The sequence below is a fragment of the Rhincodon typus genome, chromosome 15 (assembly GCF_021869965.1).
Source record: "Rhincodon typus isolate 14 chromosome 15, sRhiTyp1.1, whole genome shotgun sequence".
In the NCBI taxonomy this organism is placed as follows: domain Eukaryota; kingdom Metazoa; phylum Chordata; class Chondrichthyes; order Orectolobiformes; family Rhincodontidae; genus Rhincodon; species Rhincodon typus.
Genome location: NC_063346.1, coordinates 10,303,311 through 10,329,287, shown reverse-complemented (window position 1 = coordinate 10,329,287; position 25,977 = coordinate 10,303,311). Strand labels below are relative to the sequence as shown.

At 43.4% G+C, this 25,977-nt stretch overlaps 1 protein-coding gene across 5 annotated transcripts; it reads right to left on the bottom strand.

The window, feature by feature from the left end:
* Positions 1-933: 933 nt before the first annotated feature.
* nudt7 (nudix (nucleoside diphosphate linked moiety X)-type motif 7) lies at positions 934-25,944 on the bottom strand. 5 transcript variants are annotated; one of them, XM_048605833.1, is made up of 4 exons: positions 13,509-13,636; positions 11,340-11,493; positions 2,807-2,965; positions 934-1,637 (listed from the first exon to the last, which is right to left on the bottom strand). In XM_048605833.1, exons 1-4 carry the CDS (start codon positions 13,622-13,624, stop codon positions 1,284-1,286), a joined length of 783 nt encoding a protein of 260 aa, XP_048461790.1. In that variant the 5' UTR covers positions 13,625-13,636; the 3' UTR covers positions 934-1,283. The 5 variants fall into 5 exon arrangements, with proteins under 5 accessions (XP_048461790.1, XP_020371775.1, XP_048461793.1 ...); XM_020516186.2 differs by having other exon boundaries at positions 13,504-13,635; XM_048605836.1 differs by lacking the exons at positions 11,340-11,493; positions 13,509-13,636 and adding an exon at positions 25,791-25,944.
* Positions 25,945-25,977: the final 33 nt, after the last annotated feature.

Here is a 25,977-nt window from a genome sequence, read left to right as displayed (position 1 = left end):
ATGAACCTCAGATGCAACAAAAAAACAGTCAAATCAAATCATTCCCCAGCCTACTTCAATACATTTACTCATTTCTCCTAAAGTAGATTTAAGCTACATAACAAGCTCCCTACCACCACTGTGCATTCCAGCACTTAAACTCTTCACTGAATGAATAAAGTCTTCAGTGTTGCAATGTGTAGTTCAGATTCTCTCTAGGCAGAGACACATTAGTTAATCCTTTCCTGTGCTTGAAAGTATATCCTATAAAAAGATCTGTAGCGAATTCCATTGACTTCAGTTGTTAATAAGGTATGCAACTTGTTTTAACAAATGCTAAGGTTTAGAAATTTGATGCGGATAACACTGATGGGTCTAGGAATTTAAAAATGATAAATGTTGCAAAGTCCAAAGCTCCCCCTACCCTGGAAGTTTCTTACAGCAAATAGCTGCTCAGTATGCAAGATAATCTTTCGAACCTGCTATTTGCAGTAGACACATTTTCTTACACAGTGTGTCACACTGTTGAAAACTCATCCAGCATAAACTGCACATCAGCTCAGAATAAAGCAAGAGGGGAACACAGTTGACAAAGCAGCAAGAAAAAGAGTATGAGAATTATTTCTTTTAAAAACTGAGCAGAGGATCATGTGCTACCCGTGACATTGGATTTTTAAGTTGAATTTTATAGGTGACAATGGCGTTAAAAGACATCCGGAAGATGTTTCCCCAGAATCTTCTCTGCCTGAGAGATTTTGTGTGCTACATCATCAAATCCATTAACCCATTTAGAATTATCACCGCGTCACTGGATGAAGCTGAATCCCAACAGGTTAGAACAACTCAGCAGATATGACATCCTGACCACTCTTGACGCAGTTCTCCAAGGATGACTGAATAACAGAATGGAAAGCATGCATACACGTCCTGTAGGATAGCCCATTCAAGCATATATCAGTGAGTAAAATAATTTATTATCTCTCTTTATAATTATCAATTCATTACATGTGCTTGTTTAAGCCACACATACTCTGCTGAGGTTTCACATCAGTCCACAGCATGAGATCATAACAAACACTGTGGCAACATCAGAAAATGCTCAACTTAATTAGCTGCTGCTTTATTAAGGCACTAGTATGGCAAATTAAAAATGAAGAAACTGACAAGACTGTACATAAATTAAACACTGAAGTAAAGAAATAAAATAGCAGGTAATACGCTAACCTAAAACAGGATTTTAGACTTTATCAAAATATTAGTGTTTAACCAATTAAAGACAGAACAAGGAAGTGCATCAGTAAAACTCATAATTTACTAGTAGCATATTTTGCCATGAGATACTTATCCATACTTGCAAAGGGGTCATCAATGTCAAAATCAACCTTAAACAAAGGCTTCTGGCCTAGAGCTACATAAGCCACAATAATACAAACTTGTGCAGTGAGGCCCCAGATTGTGAATGACTTGTGTAAATGCCGGTCCTTAAACGTGAAGAAGTGTATCAACATGCTCATGTCGTAAGGTGTTGAAGAGTGCTCTTCTGACTTTAAGAAGTGGTACAATGGCAGGACAAACACGTCGCTCACTTCATCAGCATTGGGCTGTGGTTGAAATGTTTCTTCAATAAATGCCACCACCGGTGTCACCAGAATACCATCCTGTGAATGGGGGTGAGTACAAAGTAAATATTAGGATAAAAAATAAGACACAACAGAGGCGCCATAAAGACTGTCTTGAGGTTTGACAGTGGGAGATTTACAGTGAAATTAATGTGTAAAATTTTCGATAGCTCTTCCAGGATTTAATTCCCTTTTTTGAAAAAGTCAATCATTAGTAATTATCCCATCTAAAAGTGGCAACTTAAGCATAAAAAGAGTTATTTATGTTTATTCTGACAGATGTTCTGCAGTAATTAAGTACAAACTTAGTGAATTGCCATACAGCAGTTTGCAGTGTTTGCTGTGTACAAACAGCTTTCTATTCCCCTTCATCCTTTCTAGGATCCACTATCCTATGTGAAGTATCTGTACTCAGGCTTCAAAATAGCATGTTTGCCATGGCATCAGGGAAGTGGACAGACAATGGAAGTGTTTGGCTTAGCCTCCCAGGCGTTCCTTCTTTCCCTATAAGAGAAGGATCTGGCCTCCAAAATAGGAACTGGGACACAGCAGGCACAAAACCAAAGCCTGACTGATTGCATGAAACAGCTTGGTACAATATGTCAATGTCACATCCTCAAAACCTGTCCACCATCTACAAGTCAGGACTGTGGCAGAATACCCTCCACTTGCCTGGATGAGTACAACTCCGACAACATTTAAGAAGCTCATCTGCATACAGGATGAAGCAGCCCAATTGACTGATGCCACATCCAGATTCACTCCTGACACTCAATAGAAGCAATGTGTGCCATCAACAAGATGCACTGCATAAATTCACCAAATCTTCTTAGTTAGCAACTTCCAAACACACGACCAACACCATCTGGGAGGACAAGGCCTGTAGATACATCGGAATACCACCCTCTGCAAGTTTCCCTCCAAGCCACTCACCATTCTCAAATGGAAATGTATCACCGTTCCTTCAGTAATTCTGGGTCAAACACCTGGAACTACCTCCTTAACAGCATTCTGGATTTGTCACAGACTGCAGAAAGAGGCTAAAAATCTCAAGGAGAATTAGGGATTGGCAATAAATGCTGGGTCAGCCAGGAAGCCTACACCTCATGAATGAATTTGTAAAAAAGCTGATTTAGGTATTGACTTGATTTGAGTACTCAATAGCCTGGTGCGGATAGCTGACTGAAGAAATACCTGCAATCATGTACCTTGTTGATGATAGGGACCAGTTTGCAGACTACTTCCACTTGATCTGGGGGAAGGCCAATTTCTTCTTGGGCTTCACGAAGAGCTGTATCTATATCATTTCTATCCTTCATGTCTTGTTTCCCACCAGGAAAGCAAACCTCTCCACGGCTGCTGTGCAACTATAAAACCAAAATCATGAGAAATATTATTGAGCAAAGTTGAATTATGAGAATTTCTCTTTACAATGTAAAGAAATGGTATTGCAGATTTTCACCTACAGTTTAAGTTTTGGATTACAGCACTGGGCTTAAATCCCTCCTTGTGTTAGACACATGGTCAGCCATGCACTTTCTTTCTGTCACCCTTCTCCAAAGTTCACTAGCTCATGTTGGCGATAAGTTCCTTTCAGTGCCTTGACTGAGAGGCTATTCTTTTAAATCTGAACTCTGAGAAGACAAGGCAAGGCAAGCTCAATAATGTCCTCTTCTAGTGTTCATACCTGTGCACTTTCAGTTAAGAGTAGCTACCTACCTGGATAGAGACACAGGAATTGATTTATCTCTTTCTTCAGCCCCGCAGTCACTGAGGTCAGAAGATTAGATAGTTGTTACCCATTGCTGAATGGCTGTTCGGTCATACCAGGAATAAAGTGGAATCTTTCTGGTGACTGTGACTCCACTTCATTGGACTCTCATGGTTCAGTAGCGATGCTTGTACCTCTGAGCTAGAAGACACAGGCTCGAGTCTCACCTGAGATGTGTCGTACCATGTTTGAACAGGTTGATTAAAAACTAAAAAGAATTGATTCCATTCTATAGCAGGCAGCCACTATCTCACGTACGAGATGAGAGGATTGTGTGCATTGATTTAGTAGCAGTTGCAGAAGTAAGACCTTAGGAACGTTAGTACCTCACTAAGTCCCTGGAGTCTGCTTTGTCATTCAAATAGATCATGGCCAATAGGCAACATAAGTCTAATTATCCACTTTATATCCATATCCCACATTTTTATTCAAAAAGAAAAAGGAAGCATACAAAAGGTTTTGAAAACTGAAGACAGAACCCTTGAAGAACACAAAGATAGTAGGAAAGAACTCAAACAAGGAATTGGAAGGGCTGAAAGGCAAATAGGATTAAAGAAAATCCCAAGGCATTTTATACATGTTTAAGAACCAAGAAGGCAGCTAGAGAAAGGGTAGGTCCACTCAAGGAGAAAGGAGGAAATTTACGATGGAGCTCAAGGAAGTGGGTGAGGTCCTTAACAAACAATTTGCATCAGTATTCACAAAGAAGGAAGACATGGTGGATGGTGTGTCTCAGGAGGTGTATGTTGATTTTCTAGGAAATGTCAGTATAAAAAAAATGTTGGGTGTTTTGAAAAGCATTAAGGTAGACAAATCCCCAGGGCCTAATGGGATCTATCCCAGAAGGCTGAGGGAGGCAGGTGATGAAATTGTGGGGGTCTTATGTGAAACATTTGTCTCTTCTTCAGTCAAAGGAGAGGTGCCAGAGGACTGGAGAACAGACAACTCTGTTCCTTTGTTCAAGAAAGGCAACACGAATATTATAAATTACAGGCCAATGAGCCATATGTCAGTGGTAGGTAAATTATGGGAGAAGATTCTTAGGGATAGGATTTACTCACATTTGGAAAAATATGGATTTATTAGCGACAGGCAGCATGGCTTTGTGCTTGGAAGGTCATGCCTCACAAACTTGAGTTTTTTGAGGAAGTAATAAAGAAGATTGATGTGGTGGAAGGGTGCTTTTTTGACTGGAGATCTGTGACCAATGGTGTTCTGCAGGGATAGGACACTTGTTGTCTGTAATATATATAAATGCTTTGGAGGACAACATAGGTGGCCTGATTAGTAAGTTTGCAGATGACACAAAGATTGGGGGAACTGATTTAATGAGGAAGATACAGCAGAATATAAATAAGTTAACGATTTGGAAGAAGAAATGGTAGGAGTTTAATCCAGCCAAATGCGAGGTGATGCATTTTGGGTGATCTAATGCAGGAAGGAAATATATGTAAATGAAAATATATGTAGCATCAAAAACAGAAGGATCTAGGTGTACAGGTCCATAGTTCCCTACAAGTAGCAATAGGAGTGGATAAGGTGGTCAAGAAGGCATGTGGCATGCTTGCTTTCATTGGTTGGGGCATGGTGTATAAAAATCAGCAGGTCATATTGCAGATATATAGAGCTTTAGTTAGGCTACTTTTGGAATACTGTGTACAATTCTGGTTGCCACACTACCAGAAGGATGTGAAGCCTTTGGAGAGGGTACAGAAATGGTTTGCCAGGATACTGTCTGGTTTGGAGGGTATATGTTATGAGGAGAGATTAGACAATCATGGTTTGTTTGCACTTGAACGTCGAACAATGAGAGGCAACCTGGTAGAAGTTTACAAAATTATGAGAGGCATGGATTGAATGGATAGTCAGAGTCTTTTTCCCAGGGTATAAATGTCAGTTACTAGGGGATAAGGGTTTAAGGTAAAAGGGGTAAGTTTAAAGGAGATATGAAAAGCAGGTGTTGAGTGCCTGGAATGGGCTGGTAAAGGAGGTGGTAGAGGCAAATACAGGAGTAATGTTTAAGAGGCACCTTGACAGATACATGAATAGACAGGGAATAGAGGGATACAGACTGTGGAAAGAAGAAAGGTTTTTAGTTTAGAAAGTCATCATGTGTCGGTGCAGTCTTGGTGGAACTGGTTTCTGCACCACCTTGAGTTGACATTACAGAACCCAGTAACATGAAACAAATGCATTTTTGGAAAATGCTATATACTCTTGTGTGGCAGAGGCTCCCTTTCAGGTTTTTCTTTAAATTTTGTAAAGAGAAGATGCCTCTGTGGATTTCAGAACTGATAAAGGTAGTTAGTTGAGGTGCAAGTTTCCAATCTTGATATAAAAGCTGCAATTATATTGAATTCACATCCAGTTACAGGGAAATATGAATTAGTACAAACTAAATGATTCACAGATTGGAGTCTTTTATACACAGCAATACTTTGCGTGGGTCAGATGATGTCTGAACTGCAATGTCTGTTATGTCTCAGATGCTTTATATTGGGTAGGCAAGAGGGTTACATTTGGGAAGGCTTCTTTGTGTTGAAGGTAGTGTTTTCTAGGTAAACAGGAATAGCAGGGGCATATGATTGAATGTGAACTGAGGTTACATGTGCTGCCTGACTGATTAAATGAGGTGATACTAAGTTTTATTGCTGGCTACTGCAGTAAAAGCTTTTTGTCCCAAATTTCCAGTGTTGGGAAGACAAAGCCCATTCAACGTTTAACCGAGCCCTTCGAAAAGAAAAATGCACAAGCTACAAGTAGGGAAAAAAATACAATAGAAACCACAGAAAAGTACATTTGACTTCTTAGCTCCATGTTACATGGCTACTCTATTCTGTCATCACAGGCAGAGTCCCCAATAATCTAGCAGTACTTCACCATGGAAGTTCTGCATCCAGGACGGTTATATCACAAACTGGGGGGACAGACTAGGATCCAGTAGCACAGCCTAAGAGTGAAGGGGCGACCGTGAGAATTGAGATGAGGATGAATTTCTTCAGCCAGAGGATGGTTAATCTGCGGAACTCATTGCCAAGTTATTGAGTGTATTTAAAACAGAGATAAATAGGTGCTTGGTTAGGAAGGCGATCAAAGGTTATGGGCAGAAGGCAGGGGAATAGGACTGAGAATCGTATCAACCATGTTCGAAGTGTAGAGCAGATTCAATGGGGTGAATGGCCTAATTCTGCTGCTACATCTTATGGCTTTATTTACTGAATGGCATCTGCTGCTGAGTATCTAATCTTTTATGTCTTCTTTCTATTTCTCATGCAAATGATATTCCAATACTTTTAAAATTTCTCAGGTATGTCACTTGGGAGTTTTAAAAAAATCATGCCACAATTACCCCAGGGAAATTTTAAATAAAATAACATTCCATTTCAAAGCTTTTAACAAACTAGTCTTTCCATTATCTTATTCGTTGTAAATAGCGGCTAATTACCTGCAGCTTGCAGATTAAGATAATATCTATCTGTATTGTGGCATTCAATTTTTTTAATATTAATTAGCTTTCAGATATAACTGAACACTACCTCATCTTTTACTTTGATCTAATTTGCATGACAATAACTCTGTGAATCAGAGTAGAATTGGTTTGAATGGTTAGTTAATCATTCTTTCGACCAGACAGTAAAAAGAGTATTGCTGCAATTTCAGCAGGTGATTTTTTTTTTTTATTCACAGGGTGAAGATGTCACTAGCTAGGCTAGCATTTATTGCCCAATACTAATTGGCTAGAGGGCAGCTAAGAGTAGGAGCAAATTACTGCAGATGCTGGAATCTGAACAGAAAACAAAAAGTACTGGAGGTCACAGTGGGTCAGGCAGCATTCATGGAGAGAAAGCAAGCTAATATTTCAAGTCAAATGACTCTTCATCAGAGCTGAAATGAAGTGTGCAGGGGGTAGCATTTATGCAATAGTAGGAGGGGTAGTTGGAGTGTTGGGGGAGAAAGGATGTCGATAAAGAGATAACAAGCTGTAGAGCTGGATGAACACAGCAGGCCAAACAGCATCAGAGGAGCAGGAAAGCTGACGTTTCGGGCCTAGACCCTTCTTCAGAAATGGGGGAGGCGAAGGGAGTTCTGAAATAAATAGGGTGGGGGGGAGGCGGATAGTTCAGATTAAGTCATCAGAATGTGAGAATGGTAGAACTATGGTGTGTCAAAAGGAAGGAATGGATTCCCTTTCTTTTAGCTTTTCTTGTTACATTCTCTGTCACCCCTCTCCCTTTCCCCCACTCCAATGGGACTGTCTGTTCTTTCCTGTCTGACAGTTAGACACACCATTGTTCTGCCATTCCACATTCCAATCACGTAATCTGAACTATCAACATTCTTGAATTAACAGTCCAGTGAAAATACCACTAGGTCATCACCTCCCCTTATAGTGAAGGATTAATATTGCAGGGAGGAGAGCATGCATTTAGTGCAAAAGGCCTTTGACCTAGTCCTGCAGGTGTGAGCCTTGGTTAGGTTGTTCAAACCCCATGCTAAAGATTGAAGCAGTTAATCTAGCCTGACATTTCACTGATGCACTGAATGAGTACTGCACTACTGGAGGTGTTAAACTGATGCCTTATCTGTACTCTTTAGAGGTTTTAAAATATGCCATCATCTAGTGACAGCCAGCATTCCTATCAGCTACGCATGCGTAGATTTGCAGGAAGCATATAAAATTATCTGAAGCATAGATAGGGTATATTGTTGAATCTTTCTCCCATGGCAGACATGTCTAAGACCAGACGGCATAAGTTTAAGGTGAGGAGTAAGTGGTTTAGAGGGGACCTGAGGAAAACATTTTTCACCCAGAGGGTGGTAGAAATATGGAATGGGCTGCATGAGAGGGTGGTGGGGGCAGGTACCCTCACAATATTTAAGAAGCATCTGGACAGGGATTTACGACGCCAGGGACATAGTAGGCTATGGACCACGTGTGGGTAACAGAGATTAGTATTTTTTGATGAAGGGCTTGTTTCTATGATGTATGACTCTGCCTGCGCTTGTGCAGAAATTTGGCACCACGCACGTGCAACTTGCTGGTTTATCTCTGGTTGCATTGGGAAAGACCTTTTGTTGAAACACAGAGATTTGATACAACTGGATGCCTTCCTCAACTATTTCAGAATACACACAGTCCTACAGCATAGAGGCAGGCCCTTCAGCCCAAACTGGTCCATGTTGACCAAAATGTCCATCCACACTAACCCCATTTCCCTGCACTTGGCCCACATCCTTCCCTATCCATGTATTCATGCAAATGCCTTTTAAATGTTGTTAATGTACCCGCCTCAAACACTTCCGCTAGCAGCTCATTCCAAATGTGTACCACCCTCGGTGTAAAAAAAGTTGCCCCTCAGGTTCCCACTTATTCTTTCCCCTCTTACCTTAAACTGCTGCCCTCTCGTCCTCGATTCCCCAATCCTAGGAAAAAAACTGAATGCATTCACCCTATCCATGCCTCTCATAATCTTATACATAGAACATCGAACAGTACAGCACAGTGCAGGCCCTTCGGCCCACAATGTTGTGCCGACTTGTTATCCGACTAAGATCAAACTACTCTGTACACCCTACATTATACTATCATCCATGTGCCTATCCAAGAGTCACTTAAAAGTCTCTAAAGTATCTGACTCTACTACCACTGCCCGGCAGCGCATTCCACATGCACACCACTCTCTGTGTAAAGAACCTACCTCTGACATCTCCCCTATACTTTCCTCCAAACACCTTAAAATTATGCCCCCTTGTAATAGTCATTTCCACCCTGGGAAAAAGTCTCTGGCTATCCACTCTATCTATGTCTCTCATCATCTTGTACAATTCTGTAAGATTCCCCCCTCAGTTTCCTATGCTCTAAAGGAAAAAAGTCCTGGCTTGTCCAACCTCTCCCTGTAAGTCAGTGCCTTGAGTCCTGGCAACATCCTTGTAAATTTCTTTTGCACTTTTTCCAGTTTAATAACATCCTTCCTACAGCAAAATGACCAAAACTGAACACAACACTCCGAGTGCAACCTCACCAACATACTGTACAGCTGCATCATAACTTCCCAACTTCTTTACTCAATGCCCTGACTGATGAAGGCCAGTGTGCCAAAAGCATTCTTCACTGCCCTGTCTACCTGTGACTCCATTTTCAGAGAACTGTGCACCTGAACTCCAAGGTCCCCCTGTCCCACTACACTCCTTCAGGCCCTACCATTCACCATGAAACTCCTACCTTGATTTGACTTTCCAAAATGCAACACCTCACGCTTATCTATATTAAACTCCATTTGCTGTTTCTCGGCCCACTTCTCCAGCTGATCAAGATCCTGCTGCAAATTCTGATAACCTTCCTCACTGTCCACGATACCATCTATTTTAGTGTCATCTGCAAACTTACTAATCATGCCTTGTACATTCTCATTCAAATCACTGATATGGATAACAAACAGCAATGGGCCCAGCTCTGACCCCTGAGGCACACCACTAGTCACAGGCCTCCAGTCCAACAAGCATTTTTCCACTATTACTCTCTGCTTGCTACTACTCCATACGTATGTTGACCAGTTCATGTAAGGATGGTCATTTCCTTCACGACATTTGGGTGAACCAATCAGATTTACTGCTCATTCTGAGAACTTTACAGCCACTTTTTATTTCCAACTTGTTTTTAAAGATAAGTTCAATTTCTCAAACTCCTCCGGTGAGATTCGAACTTGCATTCTATGGGTTACTAGTTGAGGCTTCAATTATGAATAACTGAATACTATAAACAATGCAATACTGTACAAATTTACTGAGGTACTCTTCTCTCAACTTACCATGCCAGATCTCACTACAAACTCCTCTGCCTCCTATCTAGGGAAGATAATAACACAGTAGTGCTGTTGTTTATCCTCTGGGGAAATGACTTCAAATCCCACCATGGCAGTTGGTGGAATTTGAATTCAATGCAAGTCAATCTCAGTGGCGATGCGACTATGACAACAATCACTAATTCTAGTAAAAACTTACGTCATTCACTAATGTCCTTTACAGAAGAGAATGTGCTGTCCTAACTAGGTCTGGTCCACATATGACTCCAGATGCACAATAATGCTCTCTTGGGAATAACCAACAAATGCTGGCATTGTCACCAAGACCACATCTCATTGTAGTACCATATCCTTATGACTAACCTTTTCTCCCACATCACAACTTACACTAGGAGCTATCTCATCCCTTATCCCCAACAAGATCCCACCCTTTCCACAGCCTTCAATTCACATGGGGGTTCTCTTCTTCTCTCTCAGTATTAATTCTCCACTAGTTGAGTCCAACTGGTCTAGGGACCCAATCTTGCTAAATTGTGAGAAACATGGAGCAGCACTATGTTGGCAGTACAACATTGTAGGGTGCTGGTGGGGAGCATTATTCACATTCATTTTTATCAGCGAACTTCGACAAGCAGATTCCAACCTGTGTTGGATGCCCATACGAATCATGAGTAGTTGGCATGCATATTGTAGCATGATACAAACGGGAATACTTCTAAAATCTAATGAAAATTAGATGTTGCTAACTGGAAAACACCTGACGGTAAATGCTTCCCATGGACAGTGCCTGGCAGTGAAGTAGTTGACTTCTCTTGAGGCATCAATTCCCCATGATCTTAAAAGGCAGTCTGCCCTGTGATATGAAGTTGATTAAACATTAAAAAAAACGTTTAAACAATCAAAACCTAATTACAAATAGAATGTAATCTTACAAGGGGCAGCTCTCATGAGCTAAAAGTATGCTCTTTAACAATATTAGTTTAGGAAGACCAAAGGGTTTGTTTTCGTGCTTTACGACTCTATAACTTCATGCCAACTGAAACTGATAGAAAAGCTGAGGACTGTGTGAATGAAAATTCTGGATCCAAGAGTTCAATGGGCAAAGCTCCCCATTCTGATACAAACTAAGATGAATACCGCTGTACTCTCTATTTCTCAGTACTGTACCTTCATGGATCTGACTGTAAGAAGTACATGCAGCTCCTCGTTTTTTATGAACAGGGGCACTAGCACTGATGCTCTGGGAAGGGTCAAGTCTGAGTATTTATTTCCTACATCATGTGTCTTCAGCACGTGCTTCACGTTCTCTTTAATTGATGAGCTAATAAGAAACAAAATAAGAAATATCACAGGCTGAAACAGAGTTCCAGTTTGAAGACTTGTGACAGCATTTGCTGCAACTGCCTGTAGATATTGCAATCTGCCTCAGAATTGTGACTTGGCACCTTAAAGATGAAAATGAGTCAAAGAAAAAAGTAAAGTTATCTCCTATTTGGTTCCAGCGACAGCCATGTTTTAATTCAAGGTCAGATTCACAACACAGGAGAGGCAATTATAAAGTGTGGAGTCATGTTTCTAATCATAGAATCACAGAATTTTAGAATCCACACCGACCCTCTGAAGAGCATCCCACCCAGACCTATTCACCCTACCCTATCCTTGTAACCCTGCATTTCCCATGACTAATACACGTAGCCTGCACATCCCTGGAACAGTATGGGCAATTTAGCATGGCCAATCCACCTAACCTACACATCTTTAGACTTCGGGAGGAAATCGGAGCATCCAGAGGAAACCCATGCATACATAGGAAGAATGTGCAAACCCCACACAGACAGCTGCCCAAGGTGGCATTGAACCTGGGTCCCTGGTGCTGTGAAGCAGCAGTGCTAACCACTGAGCCATCCTTCCGCTTATTTACTGAGAAAAGTCATTTAGTGATTTTAGGTAAACATTAGCACAACATTTCACAAATATAAACTGGAGAAGTAAAAAACCTGAAGTGTGAGTCAAGTATGTTCAGCTGGACAGAAACCTGTGCTTTTGTAACAACAATATTAACTTGGAGAGAGGATGTTTAGCTAATTGATCCAAAGTGCACACACTCTCATTGAATCATTTATCTTCAAATAAACTCCTCAGTTAATTACAGTATTACAATCACCCTGCAGTTTTCTAGTATTGTAAAGATACACAGACAGCACAGCTGTAGTTTTGGCATTCTTGGCATTTTCTCCAGCAGAAATGTTGATATGATTTACAAAGATTTTAACGACAATGAGCTAAAATCTCCTAGAATTTGAATTGCACACAACTTCTTCTTACATTGAAGTAATGACCCCATTATCATTAATCTTTTTGACTGAATATCATTATAAATCAATGACAAAATGTAAATTATCAGTTACAATGCAGCAGTGGCAACAAACGCAGAATGCTCAAAAACAAAAAAACACATTATAAATAAATAGTTATCAGGAAATGTTCTCAAACTAACTGAGCCTTACACCCATCAGCACCACGGTGCTCCTTTCACAAGTAGCCCAAACTTCAAACACAAAGTAGTGCAAGTACCCTTTACATCACTTCAAGAATCACAAGAAGCCCACAGCAAGGAGCACAGCCCTAAACCCAGTAATTAACCACTCCCACAATACCAGTTTCCATTTTCAAATTTTTGCAACTGTGCCTTGTATATACTTTTTTTTTTGAAATTGTTGGAAGTGATTAATGTGGCTCAGTGATTAGCACTATTACCTTTCAGTCTGAAAGCTGTGGATTCATGTTTCACTCCAGGGATTATAACATACAATCTTGTCTGGTATTTTAGAGTTATATTGAAGGAGCATCACATTGATAGAGGTAACGCAGCATGGAGCTGGAGGAACACAGCAGGCCAGGCAGCATCAGAGGAGCAGGAAAGCTGACGTTTCGGGTCGGGACCCTTCTTCAGAAATGGGGGAGGGCAAGGGGAAGGGGGGGCTGAAAAAAATAGGGGGGGGGGGGTGGGGCGGGGGAAGGTAGGTGGGATGGTGATAGGTGAGTGCAGGTAGGTAGTGGTGGGTATTGGCAGTGACGTTGGAGGTGCAGATAGGTGGGAGAGAAGACAGACAGGTCAAAGAGGTGGGGATGAGAGGGGCTGGGGAAGGGAGGTGGGATGGCAATAACTTTCGGGGCGCCCACCATGCCGCCTGCTCGTCCTTCCGTTCGAGTCGCCCAGCCTGGCACCTCCCATCGAATTTCTGGGCTCTCGTCCCGCATTGTCCCCTACCCCATCCCGGTCAAACCTGCCGCAGTCTTATATCGGGAGACATAAGAGAGAGAGAGCGACCTTCCCTGTTGTGCCATGCCACCGCCGAGCTGTTTTCCACACGGGCTAACGACCAGCGAACGGACCAACCGAATGCCACGCGGCAGGGAGCTCGAGCGGCTCGGTGTAATGCTACCAACATCCCAAAGCGGCGCCCTCTGGTGTCCTGGAGTAATAATATCAACCTCCCCGAGCAGCGCCACCTCGCATCGCGGAGTTGTTCTACCACCTTCCGAAGCGGTGCCCCCTGGCGCTTAGGAGTGCTGCTATCAACCTCCCAATGCAGCGCCATCTGGCCTTCCGGCTGAGCTGCTCCTTCCCATTTATTTTGATTTACCATGTAGAGTGTTATGCAAACAGGCCAGTCTTTAATTGGAAAAGAGTGCCCCCAGTGGCTTTACAGCTGATAAAGTACCTTTCGAGATGTAACCATTGTTGCAATGTAGGGAATGCAACAACCAATTTGCTCACAGCAAGCTGCCAAAAACTGCAGTGAGATAATTATCTGGTGACAGCAAGGTGCAGGGCTGGATGAACACAGCAGGCCAAGCAGCATCATAGGAGCAGAGAGGCTGACGTTTCGGGCCTAGACCCTTCATCAAAAAAGGGGGAGGGGAAGAGGGTTCTGAAATAAATAGGGAGAGAGTGGGAGGCGGATAGAAGAGGGATAGAGGAGAGGATAGGTGGAAAGGAAACAAACAGGTCGAAGAGGCGGGGATGGAGCCAGTAAAGGTGAGTGTAGGTAGGGAGTTAGGAAGGGGATAGGTCAGTCCAGGCATTCCACTCCCGTACATCTCAGTTGTCCTCGTTTTTCAAGGACCGTAACTTCCTCCCCTCGGTGGTCGAGAACGCCCTCAACCGTGTCTCCCACATCTCCCGCACCTCATCCCTCACACCCCGTCCACGCAATAAGAACCAAAAAAGAATCCCCCTCGTCCTCACGTACCACCCCACCAACCTCCGGATCCAACGCATCATCCTCCGACACTTCCGCCATCTGCAATCCGACCCCACCACCAAAGACATCTTTCCCTCCCCACCCTTATCTGCTTTCCGGAGGGACAACTCTCTCCGTGACTCCCTTGTCCGCTCCACACTCCCCTCCAGCTCCACCACACCCGGCACTTTTCCCTGCAACCGCAGGAAGTGCTACACCTGCCCCCATACCTCCTCCCTCGCCCCCATCCCAGGCCCCAAGAAGACTTTCCACATCAAGCAGATGTTCACCTGCACATCTGCCAATGTGGTATACTGCATCCGCTGTACCCGGTGTGGCTACCTCTACATCGGGGAAACCAAGCGGAGACTCGGGGACCGCTTTGCAGAACACCTACGCTCGGTTCGCAATAAACAACTGCACCTCCCAGTCGCGAACCATTTCAACTCCCCCTCCCATTCCTCAGACGACATGTCCATCCTGGGCCTCCTGCAGTGCCACAACGATGCCACCCGAAGGTTGCAGGAACAGCAACTCATATTCCGCTTGGGAACCCTGCAGCCCAATGGTATCAATGTGGATTTCACAAGTTTCAAAATCTCCCCTCCCCCTACCGCATCCCAAAACCAGTGCAGCTCGTCCCTGCCTCCCTAACTTGTTCTTCCTCCCACCTATCCCCTCCTCCCACCTCAAGCCGCACCTCCATCTCCTATCGACCAACCGCATCCCGCCCCCTTGACCTGTCCGTCCTCCCTGGACTGACCTATCCCCTTCCTAACTCCCTACGTACACTCACCTTTACTGGCTCCATCCCCGCCTCTTCGACCTGTTTGTTTCCTCTCCACCTATCCTCTCCTCTCCTCTATCCCTCTTCTATCCGCCTCCCACTCTCTCCCTATTTATTTCAAAACCCCCTTCCCCTCCCCCTTTTCTGATAAAGGGTCTAGGCCCGAAACGTCAGCCTCTCTGCTCCTATGATGCTGCTTGGCCTACTGTGTTCATCCAGCCCTGCACCTTGCTGTCTCGGATTCTCCAGCATCTGCAGTTCCTACTATCTCTAATTATCTGGTGATCTGATTTACTGATATTGGTTCAGAAAATAAGTACTGGCAGCCAGAAATCCTCTGAAATAAAGGCACTGAGTTTTTGTCATCCACTTGCAAATATTTTCCGATTAACCTATTTGGCGATATTATGACAAACCACTGGTGCAGGTGGGAATTGAACCTGAGCCCCTAGCTTAGAGCTAGGGCCACTACCACAGTTTCACTGTCACTAAGTGCCTCTGCTTAACGTCTGGCCTGAAAAATGGCACTGGAATGGATTTCAGCCTTTGTGTAATAGATGTACTTTTGCCTCCGAAAAATTCAAAAATAGTTTCGATTCCAAGCCTCGTACCTGTCCAGTGTTTTCAGTGCAAAATCTAGGCTGACTGAGGGTGTTCTATACTGGCCAATGTGCAACCTTTGTGTTGAGGCTTTGAACCAAGGCATTGCCTGCTCTCTCAGGTAGATATAAGATACGTAATGGCTCCATTCAAAGAATAGCACAAATCTGTCAACAATTCAGCAAACAACACTTAGCCGACACTAGATGATAAAACAGACCACCATTGATCAAATTGCTGCTTCTGGAATTGTTCTGTGCTAAGTTTGGTTAATGCATTTCTCTACACTAGAATAGTTTTTTGTTATTCACTAATGGGACAAAGGACAGCGCCATCTGGACTAGCACTTATTACTCATCGATAGTTGCCCTTGAGAAGGTGGTGGTGAGCTGCCTTCTTGAACTGCTGCAGTCCATGTGTTGTGGTAGACCCATAATGTCATTAGGGAGGGAATTCCAAGATTTTGACCCAGCAACACTGAAGGAATGGGGATATATTTTCAAGTCAGAATTACGAGCGGCGTGGAGGGGAACTTGCTCTCCATGTATCTATTGACCTTGTCCTTCCAGGTGGAAGAAACAATGTGTTTGGAAGATGCTGTCTAAGTCTCTTTGATGAATTTCTACAGTGCACCTTACAGATAGTCCATACTGCTGCTACTGAGCATCGGTGGCGGAGAGAGTGGATGTTTGTGGATAATAGTATCTGAAAAATAGAATGCCAAACACACTTGTTCTCTGTCCAGATTTCAGGCCTGGGTACACTAACTTGTTAAGACTCAGTTTCTCCTGATAGTTCTATCCTTTCCTTTTGGTTTTAGTAGACATTTTATTCATTCATGGGATCAATTGGTTTGGACAGTAGTTATTGCCCATCTCTAATTGCTCTGGGGAAGATGGTGATGTACCGTCTTCTTGAACCACTGCAGTGTTTTCTTAGGAATCTTTTAATTATTGTGCATCTTCTCCGGTGCATCTACATCATCTCTGTAAATTGGAAACCAGCACTGTGCACAGTGCTCACAGCATTCAATTTGAGCAACCAGCTTGAGCCAGATCACAGTGTACATCTTCCACTCTTCCTTCCCTCACCACTGGAAACCAGAATTATGTCATTAAGACACTGTGAAGGAGCTTGACAGGGAAGACACTGAGATCATTTACCCATTCAGTCACAGAATCTAATGCACGAGGGACCAATCGTTTAGAGTTGAGATGAGGAGAAATTACATTCAGTCTAAGGCCTATGAATCATTGGAATCTCTACTCCAGAGAATAGTGGATGCTCCATTGTTGAGCACGTCTAAGAGAGGCAGGATTTTGGTCTTTCAGGGAATCAAAGGATTTGGGGAGTGAGCAGGAAAAGCGGAGTTGAAGCCCAAGGTCAGTCATGATTGAATTTAGTAGTTCAGCAGGCTTGATGGGCTGAACGATCCACTTCGAGTTCTATTTTTGGTGTTCTTTCTTGTCCTTCAACTTCTTCGGTAGAGGCCAGTCATTCACTGTGGTCTTGACTTAAAGAATATTTTTCCCCTTCGCTGACTCAGTTCGGACTCTCCCTATGTTCAACATGGTCTGCCAAAAAAAAAAAAATCCTTCACTCGACCTTTAGACACCTCTATTAAAGTTTCTCTATTTCCAACTCAACATTCTACCTTTTGATCAAGTGTCCTGAAATTTTAGGATACATTTCTGAGAGTGCGGTCTGTAAAGGTGTCCGGGTTTGACTCAATTGCCTCGTCTGACCTAACTTTGATCCTTAAGCTGTAACGATGCAGGACAATAATGCAAATAATGGCAAGATACCACAGATGCTGGAGATCTGAAACAAACAAAAACATGGGTCTACCTGGGTCTGAGTCCCTCCAAACTCTATTCAACAACAAACAAGATTTACGAGTTTGGAGGACCTTGCACGTTCACCTCGAGAGAAGGGCCTCGATTTAATACCTTATTCAAAGGATGTACAGTACCTCTGACAATACAGCAGTGTCTCACTGATAACCTTGGTCTATTGGTACTCCAGTGTCAGGGAACTCAGTTTTGTGAATTCAGAGATTGACCCACTGGCTAAGCCTGAAACCTACATTCAGAAATGTCATTAAAATGATCATACAATTCCATTTTTAACACTGAATTCTCATCTTGGTGTGACAGCTGATGCCAAAGGTTTGTTTTAAGGATTTGGTGCAACAGTTGGAGCTGAATCATAGTATGTGCCCCCTCTGCTGGACAGTTCCCAGTAAGACTGGTTGCAAGGAAACGGAACCGGGGGACCAGAACTTCTCAATATCATAGAGTCAAAGGAAATTAAGGCACATTCGGCCCATTGCGTCTGTGCCAGATAAAAAGAGAGTTATTCAACCAAATCTGACTTTGAGCTCTTGGTACAGTGTCTTATAGGTTACAGACCTTCAAGTGAATACCCAAATTCAAGCTTCTGTTTTTGCCACATTTCCACTGGTGAGTCCCAAGCCCAACCACCCACTGCTGTCATATTACACCCCAAGGTAGCTTCAACAACACCAACAGTCTCACTGCCAATTTCCACCTCTTAGCATTCGACTCACTCCCGGCTGATTTAAAAATAAGAATTAAGAGCAGAACAATACCATTTCAGTGCCTCAAGATCTGATTGTGACCTCCACTTCATTTTACTGCCTACCTTTTTAACACTCGTGTTAATTAAGAATCTATTGAACGCTGCCTTAAAAATATCAAAGGACCCTACCTCCATACGCTCTGGGGAAAAGAATTCCATCGACTTACAACTTACTCACAGCAAAAAAAAAAAAATTCTCATCTCCATCTTAAAAGGGGAATCCTTATTTATAAATTGTCCTCTAACTCTTGCCTCCCCTGCTACGGGAAATATCCTTCCAGCATCACTAAAAAAATCCTCTAAGGATCTTTTATGTCTCAGTAAGATCACATCTCATTCATCTAAACTCCAAATCTGTCCAAGCTTTATCATAATCCCCTCACCTCAGGAATGAGTTGAGTGAACTTTCTCTGAACTGCTTATAATGCAGTTATGCCCTTTTACAAATTAGGAGACTAAAACAGTAAATAATATGTCTGGTCTCACCAGTGTAATACAAATCTGTACCCCTTGCAATAAACAACATTTCAACTGCTTCCTAATCATGTGTTGAACCTGCATACTAACATTTTATGATTTATGCACCTGGATATAACACATTTTTATTCTTCCTGCTAAAACGTGGACAAGTTCACATCTTCCTATATTATACTCCATGTGTCAATGTTTTTACCCAATCATTTTTGCAGACCCCTTGTATCCTCTTCACAAGTGACTTTCCTATGCATCTTTGGGGGTCATCTGAAACTTGAGAAATTGTACATTCAGTCTCTTCACCCAAGTCATTGATACACATTGGTATTCCATGTTCCATCCTCCCTAAACTTGAGGTCACCCCAAACTGTGCTTCCCATGTCTTTACTCATGCCATATCCCAGTCACCTAAGCTGGCTGACCTATAGTGGCCCACGGTCAAGCAATACTCTGATGTTAAAATGCTCATTGTTTACAAATATTTTGACTCCCTGTCTCTGTAACCGCCTCCATTCTTGCTCTCATCTAATTCTGCTCTCTTGTGTACTTCCAATTGTAATTGCTCCACTATAGGCAGATATGCCTTCAGCTGCACGAGCCCAAGCTCTAGAAATCCCTTCTTAAGCCTCTCCCTCTACCACTAATACATTGAAAGCCCTCTTTCACTGAGCTTTTGGTTATCTGCCCCAACATTGCCACATGTGGCTTAATGCCTAATTATACTTCTTCTATAACCTTAGGAGAATTTATTACCTTAATGGCTCATGATGAATGAACAATCCACACAGTTAGGATTGGTTAAAGTTCAGAACCCAAGGGAAAACATTGGGGAAAATCATGAGTAATCACTAGGAATAGGGAATTGAATAAATCATTCTTTATTTTCCATAATTTTTTTGTCACTCTTCACTGACTTCTGTATAAATGATATATTTATGTAATGTGTACAACTTACATTTCCATGCATTCATTAGCAGAGCTGAATTAGAGAGCCTGTGTTTATTTGGTGCTTTGTCATGGCTTCAGAACAGTCCAGTGAACTATTTTGAAGCGATGTTATCATAAAAAGCAGATGATCAACACACAGCAAGATCCCACAGTATGATGAGTGATTAGTTGACCTCTTACAGCCTAGAACAATGCTGGGTCCAAGAAGTCAGACCTGACTGTTAGAATTCTGGGAATGGAGTGTGGTGGGGGTGGGGGTGGGGGTGGGGGGAGGAGGAGGTCTTGTAATGGGATAACGGAACCATCAAATATACCAGTACAATTTAATATGGACTTGTAACATATGCCGGCATCCAAACATACAGCAGGATGGAACAACATCACCAGGTAAATGAACTCATCTATGGCCCAACTACATCATCATGGCACACACAAGTGAACCTGATTATATTATTAGCCTCAATACTGTACAAACTTAATTTTGAGAGTCTGTTTCCTGGTGAACATTCGACTAATAACAGTGAATGCTGCAGCTCAGATCAGCATCTGAACGAATCAGCCATATTAATATCCAGGACAGGGCTGAATCTGGTAATCATGTGATCCCCTCATAAAACCGAGCAGGGAAGAGAAAAGTGTGAAGCTTCTCCTCCCATATCAAGTTAGTCATCTGCTGTACTAAATTATGGGCAATTGTCCTCAAGTTGTGGACTTCCAACCTTCACTCAATTTACTGAGAGTATCCCAAACTAATCTTGACTGTTAAAAGCCAGTAAAGCGTTGTTCATTCCATTAATCAATGCTAGATTTAATCTCATCAATAGATTATGCAAGTCATTGCAGAATCTGTCTATCCCTACACACTGGGTTGCAACTACAAAAACAGCTTTGTCGTAGAAATGGTTTAAAATGTCATGTTGTTGCAAGTGACAGACAGTCGTTGACTCTTCAACCGAAGTATGTTTGTTGTTGATTTATAAACTTTCCTGTATAAGAAGTGAAGATTATACAGAAACATGATCTGGATATGTAAATCTTGTTCAGCTGTTTAGCAATAGCAGCCTCTGCTGAGTACCAGCACTGCACAAGGTATTCCTTTCCTAAATTGAAGTATAAATTTAAATAAGATTCTTATAGAATCCCTCCCTACAGAGCGGAAACAGGCCCTTCAGCCCAACAAGTCCACACTGGCCCTCAGAGCATCCCAACCAGACCCATTCCCCCATAACCCACCTAATCTACACATCCCTACACACTACAGGCAATTTAGCAAGGCCAATCCACCTAGCCTGCACATCTTTGGATTGTGGGAGGAAACCCACACAGTTGCCCGCGGGTGGAATCTAACCCGGGTCCGTGGCGCAGTGAGGCAGCAGTGCTAACCACTGAGCCGCCGTGCCGTCCCTTTGGGAGACATATGCTAAGAAGATAAATTTCTGTCCATCTCTGAGGTGATGGCTGTGTGGTAATATCATTAGTCTATTACTTCAGAGAGCCAGATAATGTTCTGGTGACGTAGGTTCAAACCCCGCCACAGCAGATGATGGAATTTGAATTCAATAAAACATCTTGAATTAAGAGGCTAATGATGACCATGAAATCATTGTCGATTGCCAGGAAGAACCATCTGGTTCACTATCGTCCTTTAGGGAAGGAAACTACCATCTTTACCTGGTCTGGCCTACATATGACTGTAGATCCACAGCAATGTGGTTGACTCTTAACTGCCCTCTGGGCAATAAACACTGGCCCAGCCTGTGAAACACTCATTCTATGAATAATTAAAACAAACTCCTGCACTAGCGAAGACTGGTAACACCACCACACAAAGATATGAATGGAAAACACATACACAGGTTTAAACCTCAGACTCAGAGCGAGGTCCGTACCTCGCTAACTAATAAAGCTTTCTTCGGCATGAAAATCAAGCATGTGGCTTTTCATTTATTGAACTTTAACCAGACATTGCAAAGCCTCAAGAACTTGGGCTGGGAGATGCTATTCCATTGATGAGACGTGAAACTTGTATCTCATGAAGATGAATGTTGAATGATTGAGCAGCTTAGGCCTACACTCACTAGAAATAAAAGAAATCTAACTGAGGTACACAAGATGCTAGTAGGGATTGACAAATTAGATGGAGAGCAGACGTTTCCCCTTCTGGGCCAACCCAGAATGAGAAGTCATAATTTTAGGCAAAAGGGATGGCAGATTCAAAACAGAGGAATTAGTTCTAAAGGATCATGAACCTGTGGAATTCATGACCCCAGAGTGTGGTGGACACTGGGACATTGAATAAATGAGGAGCATGGAGACATTTTTAATTACTAACGGGTTAAAGGATCACGGGGAGCAGAAAGGAAAGTGAATTAAGGCCGAGAAGAGATCAGCCACAATCATATTAAATGGCGGAGCAAGTTCAAGAGGCTGAATTGCCCACTCCAGCTCTGTTGTTTTTATGCAACCCCTCGATACTCTCTGAACTAAGGTGTCCTGGTCACTGTTGTTACTTGGCTGCGTTTATCAGCAATTCCACCTCCAGCCAGAGCAGGAAACATGTCAGTCAAAACTCAACATCTAAAAGCAGGAACAAAAACCGAAATTGCTGGAAAAGCACAGCAGGTCTTGTGGAGAGAAATCAGAGTTAACGCTTTGGGTCCAGTGAAGAAGGGTCATTGAACCCAAAACGTTCAATGATTTTTCTCCACAGATACTGCCAGACCTGCTGAGGTTTTCCAGCAATTTGTTGTTTCTAATTTACATCATCCACAGTTTTAATCGAAAAGCAGGACTTCTCCAAAATATCTGAAGTGACAGGACCTATCCTACCTCTGCAGTGAACATCTAGCTGTTGCGCTTAGTGTACAAAGAGGTGATTTGCAATCTCACCTGCAATAACTAGGAGTTCCCTCTGATTGTAGAAGCATTAGCTGATTTACGTTACTGCAAGGTGTACTGGAAAGGCTGGGGGAGGAAAAAAACTGCTTTCTTAAAAAATGACTACCTCAGAATGACAAATCTATTTGCACCCTCATTACTTTAACAAATCTGGGAAGGCCAAGGCATAAATGGCTATAGGCCAAGTGCTGGAACGTGGGATTAGAATAGGCGGGTGGTTGTTTTTGACCAGCATGGTTGCGACGGGCTGAAGGGCCCATTCCTATGCTGTACATCTCTATGACTCGAAGGCCAATGCAGAAACTACAACAATATGCGAGTGCATCTGTTCGTGTACAGTTGAATCACAGTGGTCATGTTTTAGCAGTGATACCCTATTGCTTTTGTCTGGGACAGACCTTATTTCTTCAATTCAGAAACAGATGAATGGGACATTCAGCTCCCTGCTCTTTGAGAGATTTGGCTGTTGCAGACGAGCTGATGCATTTACCACCAGCTTTCAAAGCAGAATGCTTTTCCTATGTTGCAATACCATGGACTTTAAAATCACCCTAGTATCAGGAATCATTTGTCATGTGTACTAATTCCTATCTTAAACCGAAACGGGAGTCATGCACCGATAGCGTTGGCATTTAGCAGATTATTATTAATGTTTGCACCAAATTAAAGATTGCTGCAGCCATCTAGAAAATTGACCCAGGTCTGAACAATTCAGAAGTTAACATGGTTTCTAATTTTTACCATCTCCAGCAGACTCTGAATGCTACCGACTCCGTGAGGTAGCTACTCTTCTTTCATATTCATATTTACCTCGTGGTATCGATGCTAAGGTCAGAATTTGATACCCATCCCTAACTGCCCTTGAACTGAGTAGCTTGCTAAGCCATGCTCTGCAGCAAAACGTAGGCCAGACCAGGCAAGTGTGCTAGGCTCCCCTTCCCTGCCCTCCAGAACATTAGTGAAGCGGATCAGGTTTTACAACTGATGATAGTTAGGTGGAAACCAGTACAAAGACCGACTTTCAATTTCTTTGGCTGGCTTGTTAGGATTTGAACCCATGTCCCCAAACCACAAACCTGTGTCTCTGCACACTTAGGCCAAAGACAGTACAGATATGCCAGCATCTCCTCAACAGTAACTGAGGCTGCAGAAGCAGCCCATGATGACAGTCTAAGAGGCTTTCCCATCTGACAGGAAGGCAGGCGATCAGCTGCTGACTCTCCGCTGGGGTTTGAGGGACGGCGAGCACCAGAACAAGGTACATTTCCCCGCAATGCCACCTTCCCAGTGAAAGTAGTGAAGGCAGCAGGCACGCCTCAGGGTCACAGCCAACGTTCCCTCTAACACTCTTACTGGTTGTGCAGGCCTCTGAGGCTCGGAAACGGCAACAACTTCCTGGATGGATGCAGCCCCAACAACACTCAAGAAGCTTAACACCGTCCAAAACAAAGCAGCCCGCTTGATTGGCACTACATCCACAAGCATTCACTTCCTCCGCCACCAACGCTCAGTAGCTGCTGTGTGTACTATCTACAAGATGCACTGCAGAAATTCACCTACGCTCGGTTCGCAATAAACAACTGCACCTCCCAGTCGCGAACCATTTCAACTCCCCCTCCCATTCCTCAGATGACATGTCCATCCTGGGCCTCCTGCAGTGCCACAACGATGCCACCCGAAGGTTGCAGGAACAGCAACTCATATTCCGCTTGGGAACCCTGCAGCCCAATGGTATCAATGTGGATTTCACGAGCTTCAAAATCTCCCCTCCCCCTACCACATCCCAAAACCAGCCAGCTCGTACCCGCCTCCCTAACCTGTTCTTCCTCCCACCTATCCCCTCCTCCCACCTCAAGCCCCACCCCCCTCTCCTACCTACTAACCTCATCCCGCCCCCTTGACCTGTCCGTCCTCCCTGGACTGACCTATCTCCTCCCTACCTCCCCACCTACACTCACCTTTACTGGTTCCATCCCCGCCTCTTTGACCTGTCTGTTTCCTCTCCACTTATCTGCTCCTTTATCGATCTTCTATCCGCCTCCCCCTCTCTCCCTATTTATTTCAGAACCCCCTTCCCCTCCCCCATTTATGATGAAGGGTCTCAGCCCGAAATGTCAGCCTTACTGCTCGGCCTGCTGTGTTCATCCAGCTCTGCACCTTGTTGTCTCAGACCTTCCAAACCCACGACCACTTCCATCCAGAAGGACAAGGGCAGCAGATATATGGGGACACCATCACCTCCAACTTCCTTTTCAAGTCACTTGCCATCCTGACATTGAAATATATCGCCGTTCCTTCACTGTCGCTGGGTCAAAATCCTGGAATTCCCTCCCTAATAACATTGCAGGTCAACCCACAGCAGGAGGAATGCAGCGGTTCAAGAAGGCAGCTCACCACCACCTTCTCAAGGGCACGAAATGCTGGCCAGCCAGCGACACCCACATCCCACAAATGAATAGAGAAAAGAAACCGGAAACCAATACCATGATCACCATCACCATGTGCACAACATGAGAACAGCTGCACACATGCAGCTTACAAGGTACATTGGTCAGAGTCCAATACAGCACCAATGCAATCCACTGAAAGTCGTCAACCATTGCGACAGCAACTCTGGATTCTGCAGAAGAGCAATTGCTACCAGCAGGTCCAACAGTTTCTTTTTTACTCGTTCACAGGATGAGGGTGTCACTGGCTAGGCCAGCATTTATTGCCCATCCCTAATTGCCCAGAGGGCAGTTAAGAATCCACCACATTGCTCTGAGTCTACAGTCACATGTAGGCCAGACCAGATAAGGACAGCAGTTACCTTCTCCAAAGGACAGTAGTGAACCAGATGGCGTATTCCAATATTTCATGATCATTAGGCTCCCAATTCCAGATTTTCATCAAATTCAAATTCCACCATCTGCTGTAGTGGGATTCAAACCCAGGAAGGGGAGAAGTTGGGGTTAGCTACGAGGTCGGCAGTCGTTTTAGAGGGGGAGGAAAGCACAGTGTGGAAGAGGAGAAAGCAGTACAAGGCAAGGAGTCAGGAGCACTGGCTCCTTCTAATGGGCTTACCAGCCTGGTCTGTGGAATATTCAGTTCTGTGACACTGATCATCAGCTTCGTTCATGTCTTTTCCAAAATGAGCTGCGTCCACTTTGTTTCAGCCAGTTCTATAAAAGATGACCTCACCTGGTGTTTTCCCTTCTCAAAAACGAACTCGCCTACTGGGTATTGCTAACACTTCCTGGCACTCTTAACT

Bases quoted from the DNA above. Each gene is read 5' to 3' on its own strand.
- nudt7 (XM_048605833.1), bottom strand. From the start codon at position 13,624: ATGTTGGTAGCATTACACCGAGCCGCTCGAGCTCCCTGCCGCGTGGCA. The intron at 11,494-13,508 runs GGAAGGTCGCTC...GTTTCTTATTAG, and splicing joins GCGGTGGCATGGCACAACAG to CTCATCAATTAAAGAGAACG. The intron at 2,966-11,339 runs GTACAGTACTGA...TTGGTTTTATAG, and splicing joins TTACAGTCAGATCCATGAAG to TTGCACAGCAGCCGTGGAGA.